At 43.8% G+C, this 16,998-nt stretch overlaps 1 protein-coding gene across 1 annotated transcript in view; it reads left to right on the top strand.

Moving 5' to 3' along the window:
• The window catches only part of Grin2a (glutamate ionotropic receptor NMDA type subunit 2A), a 419,855-nt gene that overhangs the window by 366,472 nt on the left and 36,385 nt on the right, over nucleotides 1–16,998 (top strand). Inside the window, exon 10 of the mRNA XM_048433182.3 lies at nucleotides 4,434–4,621. Coding sequence (XP_048289139.3) covers nucleotides 4,434–4,621 — 188 coding nt within the window. The remainder of the gene's footprint in view (nucleotides 1–4,433; nucleotides 4,622–16,998) is intronic.

The following is a 16,998-nucleotide window of genomic DNA, read 5'->3' as shown; positions in this document are numbered from 1 at the left end:
TCCTTGCCCATACAGGATGTCTGCGGCCCTCAGCCATATTGAGCCATTTTATAAATATCTGAATCAGTGCAGTTCAGTGAAATTGCAAACTCAGTTCCCTAGCTGGCTGCATTAAGTGCAGTTCGAAGGCCACCTCCAACCCCGCCACACACACACACAGGAGACCACAGAGCAGGACATTTGCATGGCTGCACATAGCTCCCACAAACAGTGCTCTTCCGGGGAGTGCTGTAGTGCAGAATCTGGATTACCACGGTTGCATCCAAGACTGTCTTAGCTTTCTAGAAGCTTCTATGCTTGTAGACAAAATAGAAAAGAAGAGAATGATGTCATCTGTCTCCTGGGCAATTGTGATGTCTCAAGGGGACTGACACATTCCAAGTGCTGTGTGTAAACAGTGGTTTGCTTTTATTTGCTGTGTACAAGAAAGAGTGTGTGTGGTGTCTGTGTATGGTGTATGTGTGTGGTGTTTGCATGTGCGTGTGTGTGCTGTGTGTGTACATGCATGTGCAGTAATCAGAGAAGGACATTTGTGTGTCCTGCTTTATTACTCTCCATCTTATTTCATTGAGACAAGGTCTCCTCTGAGCCTGGAGCTAAGTTGGCAGCCAACAGTCCTCAGTGACCCTCTTGTCCCTTTCTTCCGCAGTGCTGGGGTTATAGGTACATGTGTAGACATACCTGGCTTTTTATGTTATACTGAGGATTTAAACTTGGGTCTTTATGTTAGTACAGAAAGTGTTATTGCCCATTGAGCCATCTCTCTGGTACCAAGAATATTGTTTTGAACATGCAGGTGTCTGTGTCCATTTGTGTCTAGATCCCAGTGGTCTGGGAGCACCGGTGTGTGTGTGTGTGTGTGTGTGTGTGTGTGTGTGTGTGTGTGTGTGTGTGACAGAGACAGAGACAGAGGGACACACACACACAGATATACTTCCTGCAGCCCTAGTTTCTAATGTGAGCCCTGCTTGTGTTAGCACTGCTGGGTTGTGGCCCCAGGATCAGAGTGGACCAGGAAGGACAGGCTCCATCTGTGGCTCCCTGTGGCTGCAGCCCTGAGGTATGTTCCTTTGGCCCCTCCAGCCATCCAGTGCGTACCTGCTTCTGTCAGGACCAAACATATTCCTGCCATGAATCTTCCTACTATTTTCCTCTCTCTTCATCTGACTGTTGCTCAGCAGAACATGTGTCATAAAATATGGAACCAATTTGTACATTTCTGTGCCCGGTCCTGACAATACCAACTGAAGTGGCTGTTGAACAACTCTTGCATGATTGCCAGGCTTGTCTCTGGATTTCCATCCCAATAGTGTATTAAAGGGGAATGAGAGTAGGAGGAGATGCCAGATGCCAGGGGTAGCAATAGATTGCCTGACGGCTGGACTCTTCTGTATGTATGTAAGTCTGAAGATGTGTGTTTATGGTTATTTCTTGAGGAATTGAGGGAGTTCTCTGAGTCTTAGAAAGTCTTTATAAAACCAAGGTTCTCAGTATCTCCATGGCAACTGTGGGACGTGAAGTGTTGACATTGCAAGTACCTCAGCTGCATAGAGAGGAGAAACACCACAGACACAGTATCCCATATCAGACTTCCTTTTTGAGAGTCCCGGGAGGTGACCCTCAGCTTACAGAATCCTAGGATGTCCCAGAGTCTCAGCAGAACACCATGACCCCTCACCTCACAGCTGAGATGCCCAGTATCCAAAAGGAAGAAGTGGCTTTCCCAGGGCCGTGCCTTCATCGAGTTCCAGCCTAGGACTCAGATATGTCTGTTCACCCTGAGGCCATGCCTTCATCCAAGCCCAACCTAGAACTCACATATGTTTTATCTATCTATCCAGTGCTCTGGTACTACACTATGAATGGCATTGAACCTTTCCTTTTTTGTATACATATATGTATATTAAAAATCATATATGTGTATATAAATATATATAGTCTTTAATTAATTATATCCCTCATTATCCTTCCTTAGTCCCTATCCTCTCCTGAACTCTATTCTTCCTTCCAGCAAGCTCCTCCTGTTTCCATGCCTTTTCCTGTGACCCACTGCGTTTGATTAAGGGTTGCTTGCATGAACGTGGGTTGGGTAAATGAATATTTACTTGACCAGTGACTACATTACTGAGGAATCTAAGTCCCCATCCCCTTGTGATGGAATGTGGATAGGCCAGTCTTCTGCAAGTGGTGTGCAAGCAGCCACCAATGTAGGGAGTTGCTGCGACCTCATGTCTTCTCTAACTCTCCACCCATTGTCCCTACCATTCCCATGTAGCTGGCATTTTAGAAAGGCTGCACCAGCAAGGCTGCATTTTAGAAAGGCATCTCTGGTTTGCCTGTACCACTGGCCATACCCAGCTTCTTGCTGCTGTTGCTGCTGCTGCTGCTGCTGCTGATGATGACTGGATGCTCTGATCTCTTTTGAGAATGGCCAAAGATTAATGCCTAGTGTTTGGGATAGAAGTTTTGGAGTCTTTCTATAAGTTAGATAAGCCCCTTAGCATTGCCTCACCTGTAATCATTACAAGCACCATAATGGAAGCAGGGAACACAGAAATGATGAAGACACCTCTAAAGCTGGCGAAGAGTTGTGTTCCCAGAGGGAGTCCTCCGGCAGCTGCCTCTGACAGAGTGCAGACCACTACATCTTCTGCTGCCACTTTTATTTTTCTCGGCTTGAATGTTTTATGGTCCCTCGTTAGAGAGAGAAAGACAATGAGGTGGAGACTGTGGCAGAAGCTGAAAAATCTCTGATGTTGCTTTCTTACTTGTTTTAGAATGGAAATGTCCATTCCTGCACTCCAGGGTAGCAGTTTTGGCCCTTTCAGATAACATCAAATTTTTGAAATTAAGAGTATGCTCACTAATACGGTTCTAGGTAATTATTGGGTTCAGCCACATCATTCATAAGATGCAATGATACTTGTCATTGGGAAATGGTGAGTGTGGGGGTGTCACATAGGACATATGAAGTGATGATTGTGGCTCCAGTTTTGAACTGCATGGTGATTTGATGCAATATTGCAATAAAAGTGAACTTATCAGAAGAAAACACTGCTTTTATTGATGTGGAGATATGCTTGCAGGTGTGAAATGAGAAAAGAAAGCACTCTGTGATGTAGCTTGGCACAATCCATGGAGGGGGGATGAGATAAGGGGGGTAAACTACAGTGGATGAACAGCCAGCCCTGGAAAGAATTTCCAGTGGAACAGAACTGAGCTCATTCATTCTGTGTTACCTGATTGTTTGGGAACTCTGTGGTTTCCTGGGTTACACCAAGGAAGTAGCCTGAACTACAGACTTAAACAACAGAAATTTGTTGCCCTAAAGTTATAAAGGTTCAGAGTTTGGTAGTGGGGTGTTGGCAGGTCTGTGCTACCTCTGCTAGTGAGGTGGAAATTGCTGTTTTAAGGGTCTCATTGGTCACCGGCTCCTAGCTCGTTCTCTCTCTCTCTCTCTCTCTCTCTCTCTCTCTGTGTGTGTGTGTGTGTGTGTGTGTGTGTGTGTGTGTGTGTGTGTGTGAGAGAGAGAGAGAGAGAGAGAGAGAGAGAGAGAGAGAGAGAGAGAGAGAGATTAGGGACCCACTCAGTATGACCTTATCTTTAACTGGTTACAGCCACAATGACTATATTTCGAAACAGATTGCATACATAGAGTTGGGACTTCAACTATTTTTTTTCATGGAAAGAGGGATAATTAATCCATAACACCCCACCACAGCAAAATTACAGTTTCACCCAAGATTATATGGTTCACAAAACCTCAACTATTCATCTTGTCTTTACATAAAAAGGTTTCCTATTCCATGCACATGTACAAACTTCAGAAGACTACCAATCAATATACTGATAGAGGCCACCTCATAGTTACAGATTATGGGTTATAGGGTTTTATAACTTACTTATTTAATTGCTTATATAATTTTAATCATTTAAATAAATTTCTATATGATTTGAGTGTTTAAATGTTACCATGTAATGACTTTGTAACATAAACAGCAAATGTTTTCGTGCTCATCTTTAAACCCAAGGCTGCATTCCTGATTAATTCCTCCTCACTGCTTGCATGCCACCACCTAGTTCTACTGCCCCTTGGAGGTTTCTGGTGTTCTGAGGCAAACCTTTTAAACAGGCCACCATTTCCCCACTGCTGGGAGGTGCTAAGGACAAACACTTAGCAAACAAAAAACCTGCCTGTTTACTCACTTGGGTATATGGATTCTTCGTGTCTTAATTTAGCTGCCTCTTGAAAGTTGAAAAGGAAAGGTTCTTGCTTTTATATCCTCATTAAAAATAGATCCTTTTATGACAAGGGACTGGAGCAACCATGAGTCACCCCCTCCACTGTGTGAGGTGCTGGCGTTGGCTGGGAGAACAGGGCCCTGAGATAGCACCTAGCCACCCTATGACTCCCTGGTGTCTTGTCATTTCAGGAAGTTGGACGCTTTCATCTATGACGCAGCCGTCTTGAACTACAAGGCTGGGAGGGATGAAGGCTGTAAGCTGGTGACTATTGGGAGTGGGTACATCTTTGCCACCACGGGCTACGGAATTGCCCTCCAGAAGGGCTCACCCTGGAAGAGGCAGATTGACCTGGCTCTGCTGCAGTTTGTTGGTGACGGTAAGTAAGACCCTGCAGAACCTTGTACTTGCTCAGAATGAAGAATGTCAGAAAATCCATTCAAATACCCAGGCCAGTCTCCTTGTGCTATAGAATGCAGATTTTTGTGATCCCAAACTTAGGCTAGGTTTGGGACCACTGCTGCACAGCATTACAGAACCCAATTGCGGCGTGAGTCAGTTTTTCATTGCTATGACAAAATACCTACCCAGAATAAGCAACATAAAGGAGAAAAAGATTATTTTGTCTTGTGATTTCTGAAGCTTCCCTCTACGGTCCAGACGCTTGTAGGCCTGTGGTGGAATGGTGGAATGTGAGGAGAACTGCTGAGCCTCTGATGATCGAGCTGTAGCAATGGGGGTAGGACAGTGTGCAGCCCTCAAGGGCACGTCTCCGGTGACCCAGTTCTTCCAGCAGGCATCATGTCTCAAGTTTTCCATCATCTCCCAGGACTCCATTAACGTATGCATCCGTAAATGGGTTGATGAGCTATTGTTAGGATCAAACACTTCCCAGAATGCCTGTCTCAAAAAACAGTTGCATAAGGATCCAAGCATTCAAGGGAAGACTTTGGGGGCTGGGGCATTTAAGATCCAAACCATAACATTCCAGCTCCATTTCTGTTGCTGGGACGAAACACCATGACCAAAAGCAATATAAAGAAGGATAAGGCTTATTTGACTCACTATTCCACATTGCAGTTCATCACTGGGGGGACCAAGCAGGAGCTCGAGGAACCAGTTACATCAAAGAGCAGAGAGAGGATATTCCATCCTGGCTTGCTGGTTGCTTATGCTAAGCCAGTTTTCTCCACTCAGAGCTCAGGACTGTATTCATGAAATAGTACTACTCACATTCTTGGGTGAGTCTTCCGACCTTAATTAACCTCAGGACAACCCCGCACAGGCATGCCTACAGGACAACTGATCAAGACGATTCTTCAGCTGAAACCCTCTTCTCAGGTGATTCTAGGCAGAGTCTAGTTAGCAGAATTAACCAGCACCCTCTCTAAGGCCTGATGTCTGTTCCCTACATGTCAAAGTCGGGAAGCATTCTTCATAGGTTTTGGATTAAAGGAAGACTTCTCTGGACCAAAGAACAATGACTGCCGAGTTAGTCAGGTTCGACTAACGTGGTGGTTCTCAATCTCTTTTGGAGGAATAAAAAAAAAAAAGAATATCTCTAGAAAAGGAAGACCCCATGGTTTCTAAAAGCATTCCACTTTTCTGTTGCTTAACATGCAAACTCACTACAGTCCCTCCTCTCACAGGTTTACAGCCTGATGCCATGGGGGCAGTTTTCATCCACACTGCCCAGTGGGCTACCTGGGCCTACACTGTATTTTCTCCAGCCTGCCCTTCTCTGCTGTGTCTGCTGTCTTAATCACTTTTCTCACTGTTGTGTTCAGACATCAGACAATAAGCAGCTTAGGGCCCATTGTGGCAGCAGAATTCGGAGACTTGGCACATTGCATCTACACACAGGAAGCAGAGAGGGACCAGGAAGTGGAGTGCTCCGTGACTCATTTCCTGCAGCAAAGTTCCACCGTCTAGAAGATCCACAACCTCCCCTGGTAACAGTGGTACCAGATGGGGCCCCAGGGTTGATAGACATGAACATGGCATGTACATTTCACATCTACCACAGCAGCTGGTGATCTCACCACGTCTCTTAGCATGATGAGATGGCTTTGAATGGCCTGCCCTCTGAGCCATAGTTTTTGTCTGAGTGGCTGATGCAAAGACAGGAAGTAGAATGCAGACTTAGAGCACAGGCTGCTTCTCCCTCAGTGCGAGACACAAAAGCTCAGGGTGTGGGTTAGGAGCCCCACTCAAAAATGGAAGGAGGCTATAGTCAGATACATTACAGACTGTGCCATTCTCTGTATAGCCGAGAGGATAAAATACAGCAACCACAGTAGTCAAACATGATATTGAAATGAGCAAAGGTTTATGTACATGTTGGTGTGGGTTCAAATGAAGTTTATAACTCTTTGTAGCTTTCCTTCTTTCTCAGTTCACAGAATTAAATCCTTAATTTTTACAGTGTCATCAAACATTCTAACTGTGTTTTGTATTTACCTCTCAAATAAGGCCATCTGGTTCTCAGGATTCCCTATAGGGCATTTGTTTCTTCCTCGGATCACTGGTCATGTTCTGTGTTGTGTAACTGTGATTTGTGGCTATGTTGTTTTGCTGTTGCTGTGAAATCCCAGAGGCACACAGCAAGATGCCTTTACTCTGCTGATAAGGGTGCAAATGGAGTAGACAAACCCAGATTCAGGGTTGGATGAGTTTGATGGAGATCAGGTCAATGAGTCAAGTGTGTGACCTCTGCCACATTCATGTTGGTTATGGGCTTCAAGCAGGCTGTTACTAGTCACCTTGAAGAAGGTATTTTCTTCCCAAATGATGTGAATTTTTTTTTTGATGTGAATGGACATGTGATGGTTCTGCTTGGTTCTGTGATTGTATTCTAATAGTCTCCTATCCAAAACAAGGAAGATGACAAACCCCAAACCCAACTTATTGGACATGTTTCTTTATGGGAAGAGAAAGGACAAGGGGAATGACACTGTGATGGCCGTGGAGCTTTGGTGACAATTTTTCCATTCCTCTTCACAGGCTGACCTCATCCCCACAGAATCCTGAATGTAACAGGCAATTGATCAATGAAGGGTTGAGTGTATAAGGACATGTATGGATGAGTGCTTGGTGTCAGAGTATATTTCATTTGACAGGAGATGCTTGAATGTGATGGGTGTCTGTCAAATGATGGAGCTTTAACCTGTCCCTGTTCGCCATTGTCTCTCTGTAGCATCTGTTGTGAAACTGCTGACATCTGTAGAGAACAGGGTTTGCCAGCCAGCAAGCTTGGTCATGTAGATTTTTTTTTTAGTTTATCTCAGAACAACCGCTTCATTCCTACTTCACAAAGGCAGAAACTGAAGTTCATGGGGCTTGTGACTTCCTTTGTCTGTAAGTGGTGATAGCTCTACTTCATGGAATTTAATCTAGAAAGCCCCCAGTTAAGCAAAAATCCCATCCTTTTTATTTTTCTAAGATGTCTGACAAAGTTGATTGATTAATAGGCACTCCAGGAAGAAGTGACTCAGTGCATATCCTAACTAAATCTGCGTTTGCTCTTCTTACAAATGCTTCTATAAAATTACCTCTTATCCTCAGTTACTCATTTGTGTCTAGGTACAGATATATTTACATGATAAGATGGGAAAATGGAATGAGGGGATACAGTAAAGATCTTAGCTTAGCACACAACTTGCAACATAATGTGCTTTAAAAACAAAAGCTGTCATTTCCATCCTCTCTATTGTTATTATAATCAGCATCATTGTTTTCATAATATAATCATCACAGTCAGTATAGCCAAAATATTCTTCTTTAGCATTGCCATCATCACTACCACCACTGGCATCATCAACCACCAATGTCCACATCATTATCACTATCAACATCACCACCATTACCCTCCACCATCTTCACTACCAATAGCACGAGTATCAACACTATCATCATCATCATCATCACCATCATCACTGTCATAATTCTAATTGCATCAGCACCAGCAGCAAAATCACCACCACTTTCATCTTCATTATTATTACCACATTGCTACCATCAACACCATCAGCCTCCAAATAATTATGATCACCAGACCTCCATCACCATTTGCATTGCCACCATCATCTACCCCCAGAATTAGGATCAGAAACACAAGCACCATGGGACCGTTGGTTCCCATAATCACCATCACCATTGACATCACCATGTTCATCACCTTCATTTCTATCACCACAATCATCACCATCTTTCTCCTCAGCATTTTTTCCTTATCTACCATCACCATCCATCCGTGTATGATGTTTATGTTCAGTGCAACTCAGTCAGTGATATATTTGCAATAATACAGTTAGGTTACATCCCAGAAACAATCTGGTGGTACTAAACAAGGAATCATCTTCCTTGCAGCATTTTGAGATGCTTAAATATAGAGCAATGAGTTCTTAAAATTTATGTCCTGGCTCTAGATGCTTACATACAGAGCACTGGGTTCTTATAGTTAGTTTTTGTCCTGGCTTGGGATGCTTGCAAGCATTGAGTTCTTACAGACAGTTTATTTCCTGGCTCTAGATGCTTACATATAGAGCATTAGGTTTTTATAGCTTATGTCTTTGCTCAAGATGCTCATATATAGAGCATTGTGGGGTTTTTGTTATTTTATTCATTGTTTTTCTGAGACAGTGGTTCTCTGTGTAACAGTCCTAGATGACCTGTAACTAGCTCTTGTAGACCAGGCTGGCCTTGAACTCACAAAGATCCGCCTGCCTCTGCCTCCTGAGTACTGGGATTAAAGGCGTGCAATGCCAACACCACCTGAAGAGCATTGTGTTTTTATAGATAGTTTACGTCCTGGCTGGAGATACTCACATATAGAACATTGGGTTCTTATAGATAGTTTGTGTCCTGGATCATTGCTTTCCCAGTCACACTGCTCGGGTTGGGAAATGTGTCTTTTCAGTTTCATCTTCAGAGGCCATCTGGAAGCAAAGACATGGGAGAGAAAATGATGTTGCTCCAGGGGGCATCTTAAGATAATCTTCCCGGAAAGCCATGTCCAATTCTGAATGTCTCTCTAGGAGTAAATACATGAATTAACACAGCTGCATAAATATTTCACTTATCTTATGCAGTTTCAGCAGGATTAATTATGCTCTAAAATTAGACCTGTAAAGAGCACAGTGCCAAGCAGTACCTAATTATTATTCATCCTTTAGAATGGAGTGTTTATCTCTTGTTATAGAGTAGCTCCAGTGGACGATTATGAGTCTAATGAGTGTCAAAAGTATTTAAAAAATTACTAATGGGCTGTGTAAATATAACCTCTGAGTGAAGTGTTTGGTTATAGGCTGATCTCTTACATAAAATCTACCAGTCACCTCCCTAGGAAGAAAGCTACTGATCTATGTCTAGAGATGCACAGGACTCCAGTAGGTCCTTGCCTCCTTTCTCTTGTCTGTTCATGTCCCCTTTGGATCAGTGGGATATGCCATAGGATCTTTAGTTCCTAGGTCAAAAAGTTCCTAAGTGCCTTTTGATCCCATCACTACCAATACAGAGCATCTATTGAGGAATATCACTGCCGATCCAAGACAAGGGTCTTTTTTTCTTTTCTTCACAGCACTCACAGGTGGTTGATAATGTATACATTTAAAATAGAAACATATTTACAATAATTCATCTACAAACATGTATTATTGGACATATTGGCTAGATAAGAGATTCGTCAAACATCTATGGAACACTAGATTTAAATGAGAATGATTGGGAAGATTAAGTCATGAAGAAACACGGAGTAGTGAGATTTTAGACAAAGAAAGACACAGAGCAGAGTTCATAGGAGTCTCGAAGCTGTACTGACCAAGCAGCTAGTAAATTTCTGGGTGTTCAGTATCCCCCCGGCACCCGAAAGATGACATAACTGAGCACAGCAGCTCACTGAGCCTTCCACAGTAAGAACGGCCTTTCTGGCTTCAAAGTGGATGTGAGCAAGGGACCTCTTGGTGCTTATATGACTCATGAGTTTCGTGATTTTCATCATGATTCTGAGATTTGGAAGGACAGGGAATATTATAGAGGTCAAAACTCTCTGGTGTACAAGACCAGTAAAAAAGACATTGAGAGGCCATACACAATGAAGCACACCAACAATCCCAGCCTTGAGGATGTTGAGGCAAGAAGAAACCAAGGGATTTAGGTGTAGGACAGTGGCATGCAAGACCATGGGTTACGTTCCCAGGAAAACCAAAGAGAAAGTAAGACTCAAGGGCATGAGAATATATATTATTGTAAGCAAATGGTGCTTAGAATATGGGAGAGAGCTGTTATTCAAGGCCCTAGTGGATGGTTCAGCATCATGCCAAGCACATCAGATATACTCTGATAACACTATAGACTGTTATGGAGTACATCTTATCTATGCATTTGCAGTATAGGAAAGTGAGGCTCAGATTTTAAAATAATCACCCAGGAGTCATTTTTAGAGCAAAGATTTCACTGAATAAGGCCTGAGACACAGCATTTTTAATCATCTCCCAAGCAGTGAGGCTATGGCCAACACCTTGTGTAGATTATTATAGATGAAAAAACTCAGCCAAGTTTATTTGCACCATTATGGTCTTATTTCACTTGAAACAATGATTCTTGATCTGTGAGTCATGACTTACAAAGAGCATCAGAAAACAGGTATTTATATTAAGATTCACAGCAGCAGCAAAATTCCAGTTGTGAAGTAGCAATGAAATAATTTTATGGTTGGGGTCAGCACAACACAATGAACTATATTAAAATTTTGTACTGTTAGGAAGGTTGGGAACCACTTCTGTAAGACATCTGGACCAGGCTAGAGAGATGGCTCAGTGAAATACTGTTCAAGCAGAGGACCAGAGTTCAATTTTCAGCAGCCACGTTCTGCAGCTCACAACCGCCTGTAACTCAGGACCAATGACTTTGATGGCTTCTTTTGGCTCCTGCCACCACACGTAAGCACATATCCACATGAAGAAACATATGCATATAAATAGAAATAAAACATCCTGACCACAGCAGCCTTAGTATAACAGTATAACCTTAGCTAACAGTATTTTATTTCCTCAGGAAACATTTAATGTTTATTTATACTTGTTTGCATTTTACTATTTTCAGACTTGTGGATTCCTACTTAAACTCAGAAATGTGTTGCTCATCCCCAGTACACATTAAGTCCACCAAAGAAATAAAAATAAAAATACTAATCATCATGTTAATATATCATCATAGGTTTTATACATTATTTCTATGGTATAATCTATCACATTATGCCATATTTAGGTACATAAAATAAAATTTTATGAGAAATACTTGGAAGATATGATACATTTCTGTTGTTTATGTATTTGTATAAACAAGGTCTGGGGAATGGCTTAGTCAATAAAGTCTGTGGTGAGCAGGCATGCAGGTTTGAATTGAATCCCTAGTGTCCATGTAAAAAGCCAATCATGGTGGCATGAGCTTGTGAGCCCAGTGCTGCGGGGTTGAGATGCAGACCCTGCAACTCAATGATAAGCCACCCTAGCTAATTGAAGATCTTCAGGTCTCAGTTACAAAATACAATGTGGATGGCATCTGAAGAACACCAAGGTTGAACTCTTACCTTCATACTCATACCCACAAATGTGCATGCACACATGAAACCACACAGGTGTGAACATGCAAATACATGCACACACAAACAATAACATATAAAAGTTGTGACCAAATCAATGAAGTTTTCTGGAACTCTCCCAGGCTTAACAAATGATCCTTGTCATTTAAACATATATAATAGTTATCATCTATGAAATATATGCATATGCACTGAACACCCTGCACTTTTGTTTGGCAGCTTTGTGGAAGTTGTTTTAAAATTGTACACGAATTGAGGGGACCACAGCAATGTTCTGTATTAGTAATTTAAATGAGTAATTGCTGTAGGGTTCTACAGAAATTCTGTCCTAGAGTTTTGGGTAAGTCATCATATTGGTGCTCAGAAATCCTGAAGTAAGGACACAGTAAAGGGGAGCGGGCTGAATAAAAAGTTCTTAGCCTTCCCAATGCCACCACCCTTTTAATACAGCTCCTCATGCTGTGCTGACCCCAACTATAAAATTAGTTATTGCTTCATAACTGTAATTTTGCTTTTATGAATCATAATGCAAATATCTGATAAGCAGTATATCTGATATGTGACCCCCAGAGGGCCATGACCCACAGGCTGAGAACCACTGCCCTAAGTGGTTTACTGTTGACATCCTCATTCCGTGTTTGTCAGCTAGTCCTCCTTTGAAGGACATGGTGGGGTGCTTTTGACAGTTAGGGACTCCCTGTTGCCAGCTGGAGTGCAGAGTGTTCCTGTAACTAGAGATGTTCTTTTTGTAGCTAATTAGGACTTTCATAAATTGCTCTGGGCCACTGGATGAGCTACTAATATCTTCGATAGTACCCCGATCTAACTTCGAAGCTTAATTTCCTTGGGTGGAGCTGGACACCCTGTGGTGTGACTGGTAATGACCACACATGCCTCCACTCTGAGGACTAACACAGAGGTCTTTTCAGGTTGTTGCCTTGGCTGGCTCAGAAAGATGTGGACACGTGGGCAAAGGCAGCCTCTGCATATCCTCCACCCCTACCTATTGCTCACGATGCCATTTAGATTTTTAGGCAAGCATAGACTCTTTGACACTGCCTCCTTGGAAAATGGAGTTCCTTTTACTCTCCTCTGACCCTGCTTATAGATTGGAATGCAGTCCCATTCTTCAGCCTTCTGCTCCCCAGAAAGACTCCCTTAAAGGCAGGTACCTCTCCTTTCAACTTGCTGAGCGCTGAGCTCCCAGCACCCTGTGGGACTCAGCAGTGCAAGCAAAGCAGAGGAGAAATGGTGAAGGCTCTGTAATTCCCCAGCCCTGGAACCTGAGTGCCGGTTTCCTCATCCTTAAATTTGAGTCGTTTAAAGGTTCAAAGTTAAACAAGTATAAACTAATTCAGTGAGTCAACACTGATGTTTAAAAGGACAATTTTGAGTTCCTTTACTCAGGACAAATAAGAAGAGTTTACAAAGTCCATGAACACAGCCAAAGCAGCATAGAGGGGCAGTTTATAGCAACGAATGCCTGCGTTTTCAGAAGTAGTGGCTAGAGAGGCAGCACAGTGGCGGGAACACTTGTGCAAGCTCGAGGACCTGGCTATAATCCACATACCCACACACCAACACCCCCGCACACACCCACTCCTCCACACCCACACTCCCCACACCCACACCCCCACACCCACACCCCCACACCCACACTCCCACACCCACACTCCCACACCCACACTCCCACACCCACACTCCCACACCCACACTCCCACTCCCCCCACACCACCCACACACAAATGGCTGGGTGAAGCCATACTTGCAGTAACCTGAGTACTGGGAGAGAGGAGAGACATAGCAGTGGCTGTTGTGGCATGCAAGTACACACACACACACACACACACACACACACACACACACCAGGGTAATCTCAGAAAGACTAGCTCATTGCCTGGCACATACTTTATGTGTTGTTCTTTGAGACCTCTTCATGCTCTCTGGCCCCGCGAGAGACCTGGTTCTGAATCCCTTGAGGGTGGACAACTCTTCCGTTCATGTGTGCTGTGCTTCCCTGCCTTTCCTCTGAACTCACAGATGACCTCTGCACGTCAGGTGCTCACTAGATCCACTCAGTGAGATGGTATAAGATATGTTTGCAGGGCTTGTTTGATCTACCAAAAATTTCCTCTAATCAATAAGTGTTTTCTTTTTCAAGGAAAGAAATTGGATGCTCATATTATTCATAGTTCCTATGACCAATACCTGACAACAAGCAACTTCGGGGAAGACAGATGTGTTTTGACTTGAGAGGAGTTAGACCACTGTGGCAGGGAAAACCTGGTATCAGTGAGGATGTGTGGCAGCTTCCTCTTATCTGAGTGCCCCCAGAAGAGAACAAATTGAAGGCTGAAGTAGAGCTTGGCCGAAACCCTCCAAGCCTTGCAATCAATGTTGAGCAAATTAATTTGTCTGAGTCCCAGTTTCCTCATCTTTAAATCAGAATTGCTTAAAGACTAAATGTTCAGGCAAGTGCAGACTGCCTGCTTCTGGCACCCAGGCCCCGCCTCTTAAAGGACCTGCAGCCACCCACAGTGGGACCACCAGTCAGGAGCCAAGTTTCAAGCACCTGAGCTTATGAACATCTTATGTTCAAATCATAGCAAGTGCTTGTAAGGAAAGAATGTGGAAGGTAATCATTGAGCCACAGCCCAATGTCCCAGTCCTCTGGAACCCCTGCATTGACTGTAAGGCAGGAGCATCCCTCCCCTGTGTTATCTGTGCACAATAATGTCAAATATCCCTGATTTATTTCATCTTCCCAACACAGTTATCTTGATAATTGTGCATTCCCTGGCTTTTATAACTGAAGAGGCTTATCAATTGTTGACAGTTGTCTCATGCCTAGGACTCTAAAGCCAAGAAAGACAAGGCATGGCCTTACCTATGGCTGTATGAGAGTGGCAGAGTTTAGACTAAAACCGTGGTTTCCTGCCTCCTAGCCCAAACATGTGCCAAACAAAACAGAGGGGAAAGAAGCCATGTGGTGACCCCTTGCCTTGTTACTTTGGAGGAAGACTTGGTGTCTGTGACAAGAGCAAGGGGTAAGGGGCACATTTGGCATTGAAGTTTGGAGCAGCCAGCAGCCCACTTAGGATCAATAAACCACCAGTATAAAGAACCATGCTGTTTTCAGTCCCTTCCCTCCCAAAGCGTAGTGTGAACAGATAGGGCAGGCAAGTGAACAGAGAGCTCTTCTGGTTCTTCTCAGGCGAGGCGTCACTAATGGGGCGACAGGCAGGCCCACACCAAGTCCTCAAGCATACGCATGCGCTTACCTTCTCTAGCTCCTCCTGCTTCCTTTTTCACTTTCAGAAATCAGTTCTATTGATCTCACTTCACAGGTCCCGTGCAAATCTCCCACAATATCCCACAACAATTCACTTCAGTCTCTGTGCCAAGGAAGGGTTCATGAGATAGAGCTGCTGTACCCCGCCCTTGATCTCTCTCTTACCTCACTGGTGTGTGGTTTTGTTCATTGCTGTGACATCATCAGAACAAGGGCTGGGGATGATCTGTGCAGTTTCATTTTAGACAGACTTTCTGCTAAACTGGGTCGAACTCCCACTGTGTTTTCTGCCAAATTCATCCCTGCAATCGCTAAGAATAAAAACGCATGAATGTTTCCTTCATAATTTCTGTGTGTGCACATATGCATGCATTTCATGTATTGTATCAACCAAGCCTTGTTTTCCAAATTCTCTTTAAACTTTAGACGGAGATCTGAGTGTTCCTCCATAACTAGCAACCATGAAAATCAGAAATCATGGTCCTTCCAGGCAACTGGAAATTGGGAATATACTGCTGAAACTTGTGCCTCTTCTGGCCTTGACCAGGTTAGGAAATGCCCATGGCCAAGTCCTTCCATTGTCTCTTTGTAAAAATGAAGTGCTATTGGGTGCCAATACTATACCTGTGCATCAGGTGTTAGATTCAGTATTCTTCACACTACAATAGCAAGACTGAGCAGCTTCAATGGAAACTCTGCCCTGTAGAGTTGTACACCTTTGTTCTTTAGCCTTTCACAGAATAAGTTTGATGACCCCTGGTCTGGATTGTCTAAAGCCTCATCCCACTTACGGAGATATGTGCAAAGGAAGGATGGCGTGATGCGTGGAGGCTGAGGGGGTGCCTAGAATCCAATAACCACTTCTCCACACTTAAGTGACGTAGCAGAGACCACAGGGAAAGAAGGTCAGAAACTAGAGAACAACCGGCTCTGTTAAGCAGGGCAGCAGAAAGAGGAGAAAGAAGGGCCAGACAGGTGGGGGAAGGGAGGAGAGCACGGGTTCATAATGGGGAAATAGAAAGAAAAAAAGAAAAAAGAAGGGAGAGGGTGGGAGCAAAAGAGAACATTGGAGAAAAGCAGTGGGAAAAGGAGATGGAAAGGTCCAGAGCAAAGAAAGGGAGCAGCGGGGAAGCAGGGACAGCAGAAAGATTTGCTGATTGGCTACCTATGTGGTTTTTAGCTCGGGCATCTGCAGTGCAGGATGGGTTTGTCCAGATGAGCAATCAGCTATGCTGGAGGTGAAAATGGAGCCTCAGAACCATCCCTAACCCTGCTCTGGATCCCGGCATAGGCCAGGGGCTGATTCCCTCCTGCCTATGAGATGTGATTTATGTCTCCGGCTTCCCCTGCCAGCAGTTCTTTCTGACATGGGTCCCCATGTCTCCAGATGACTCATCAGCTCCTATGGCAGCCCACAGCCTCAACCTATTTGAAAAGATTTGTCAAAGTAGGGATGGAGTAGGGACTGGAGGGTGAGAAGGTTTAGAAAACCCAAGCACCTTAGTATCTGGTGCATATTCACAGACAGTACCAGTCACAGAGGGATCACTGTGTACACAAAATTATCTAAGTATCATAAACATTGGGTTGTTGCATTCTCACAACAGAGTAAAAAGCAGGTTAAAGAAGGTGTTCCAAACCATAGGGCTTCTACCAGCAGATCTGAGGGTCGTGCCTGTGTAAAAGATTCCTGGGGTCTCTGCTTTAGCTGTGATATGTGGCTGCTGTAACCCTCACAGGTTACCCATGTCTTAGATTGTTTTGCTTGGAAATGGCTGAAAGTATAATTTGGATACAGATCCGTTAAAGCCCAGACTGACTGCACTTTCTTCTTGCATGGTGGTGTGGCATGTGTCACAGATGC

The sequence above is a fragment of the Myodes glareolus genome, chromosome 9 (assembly GCF_982192425.1).
Source record: "Myodes glareolus chromosome 9, mMyoGla1.1, whole genome shotgun sequence".
NCBI classification, from domain to species: Eukaryota; Metazoa; Chordata; class Mammalia; order Rodentia; family Cricetidae; genus Myodes; species Myodes glareolus.
The sequence above is the reverse complement of the archived record's forward strand: the minus strand, read 5'-3'. Positions and strand labels throughout refer to the sequence as shown.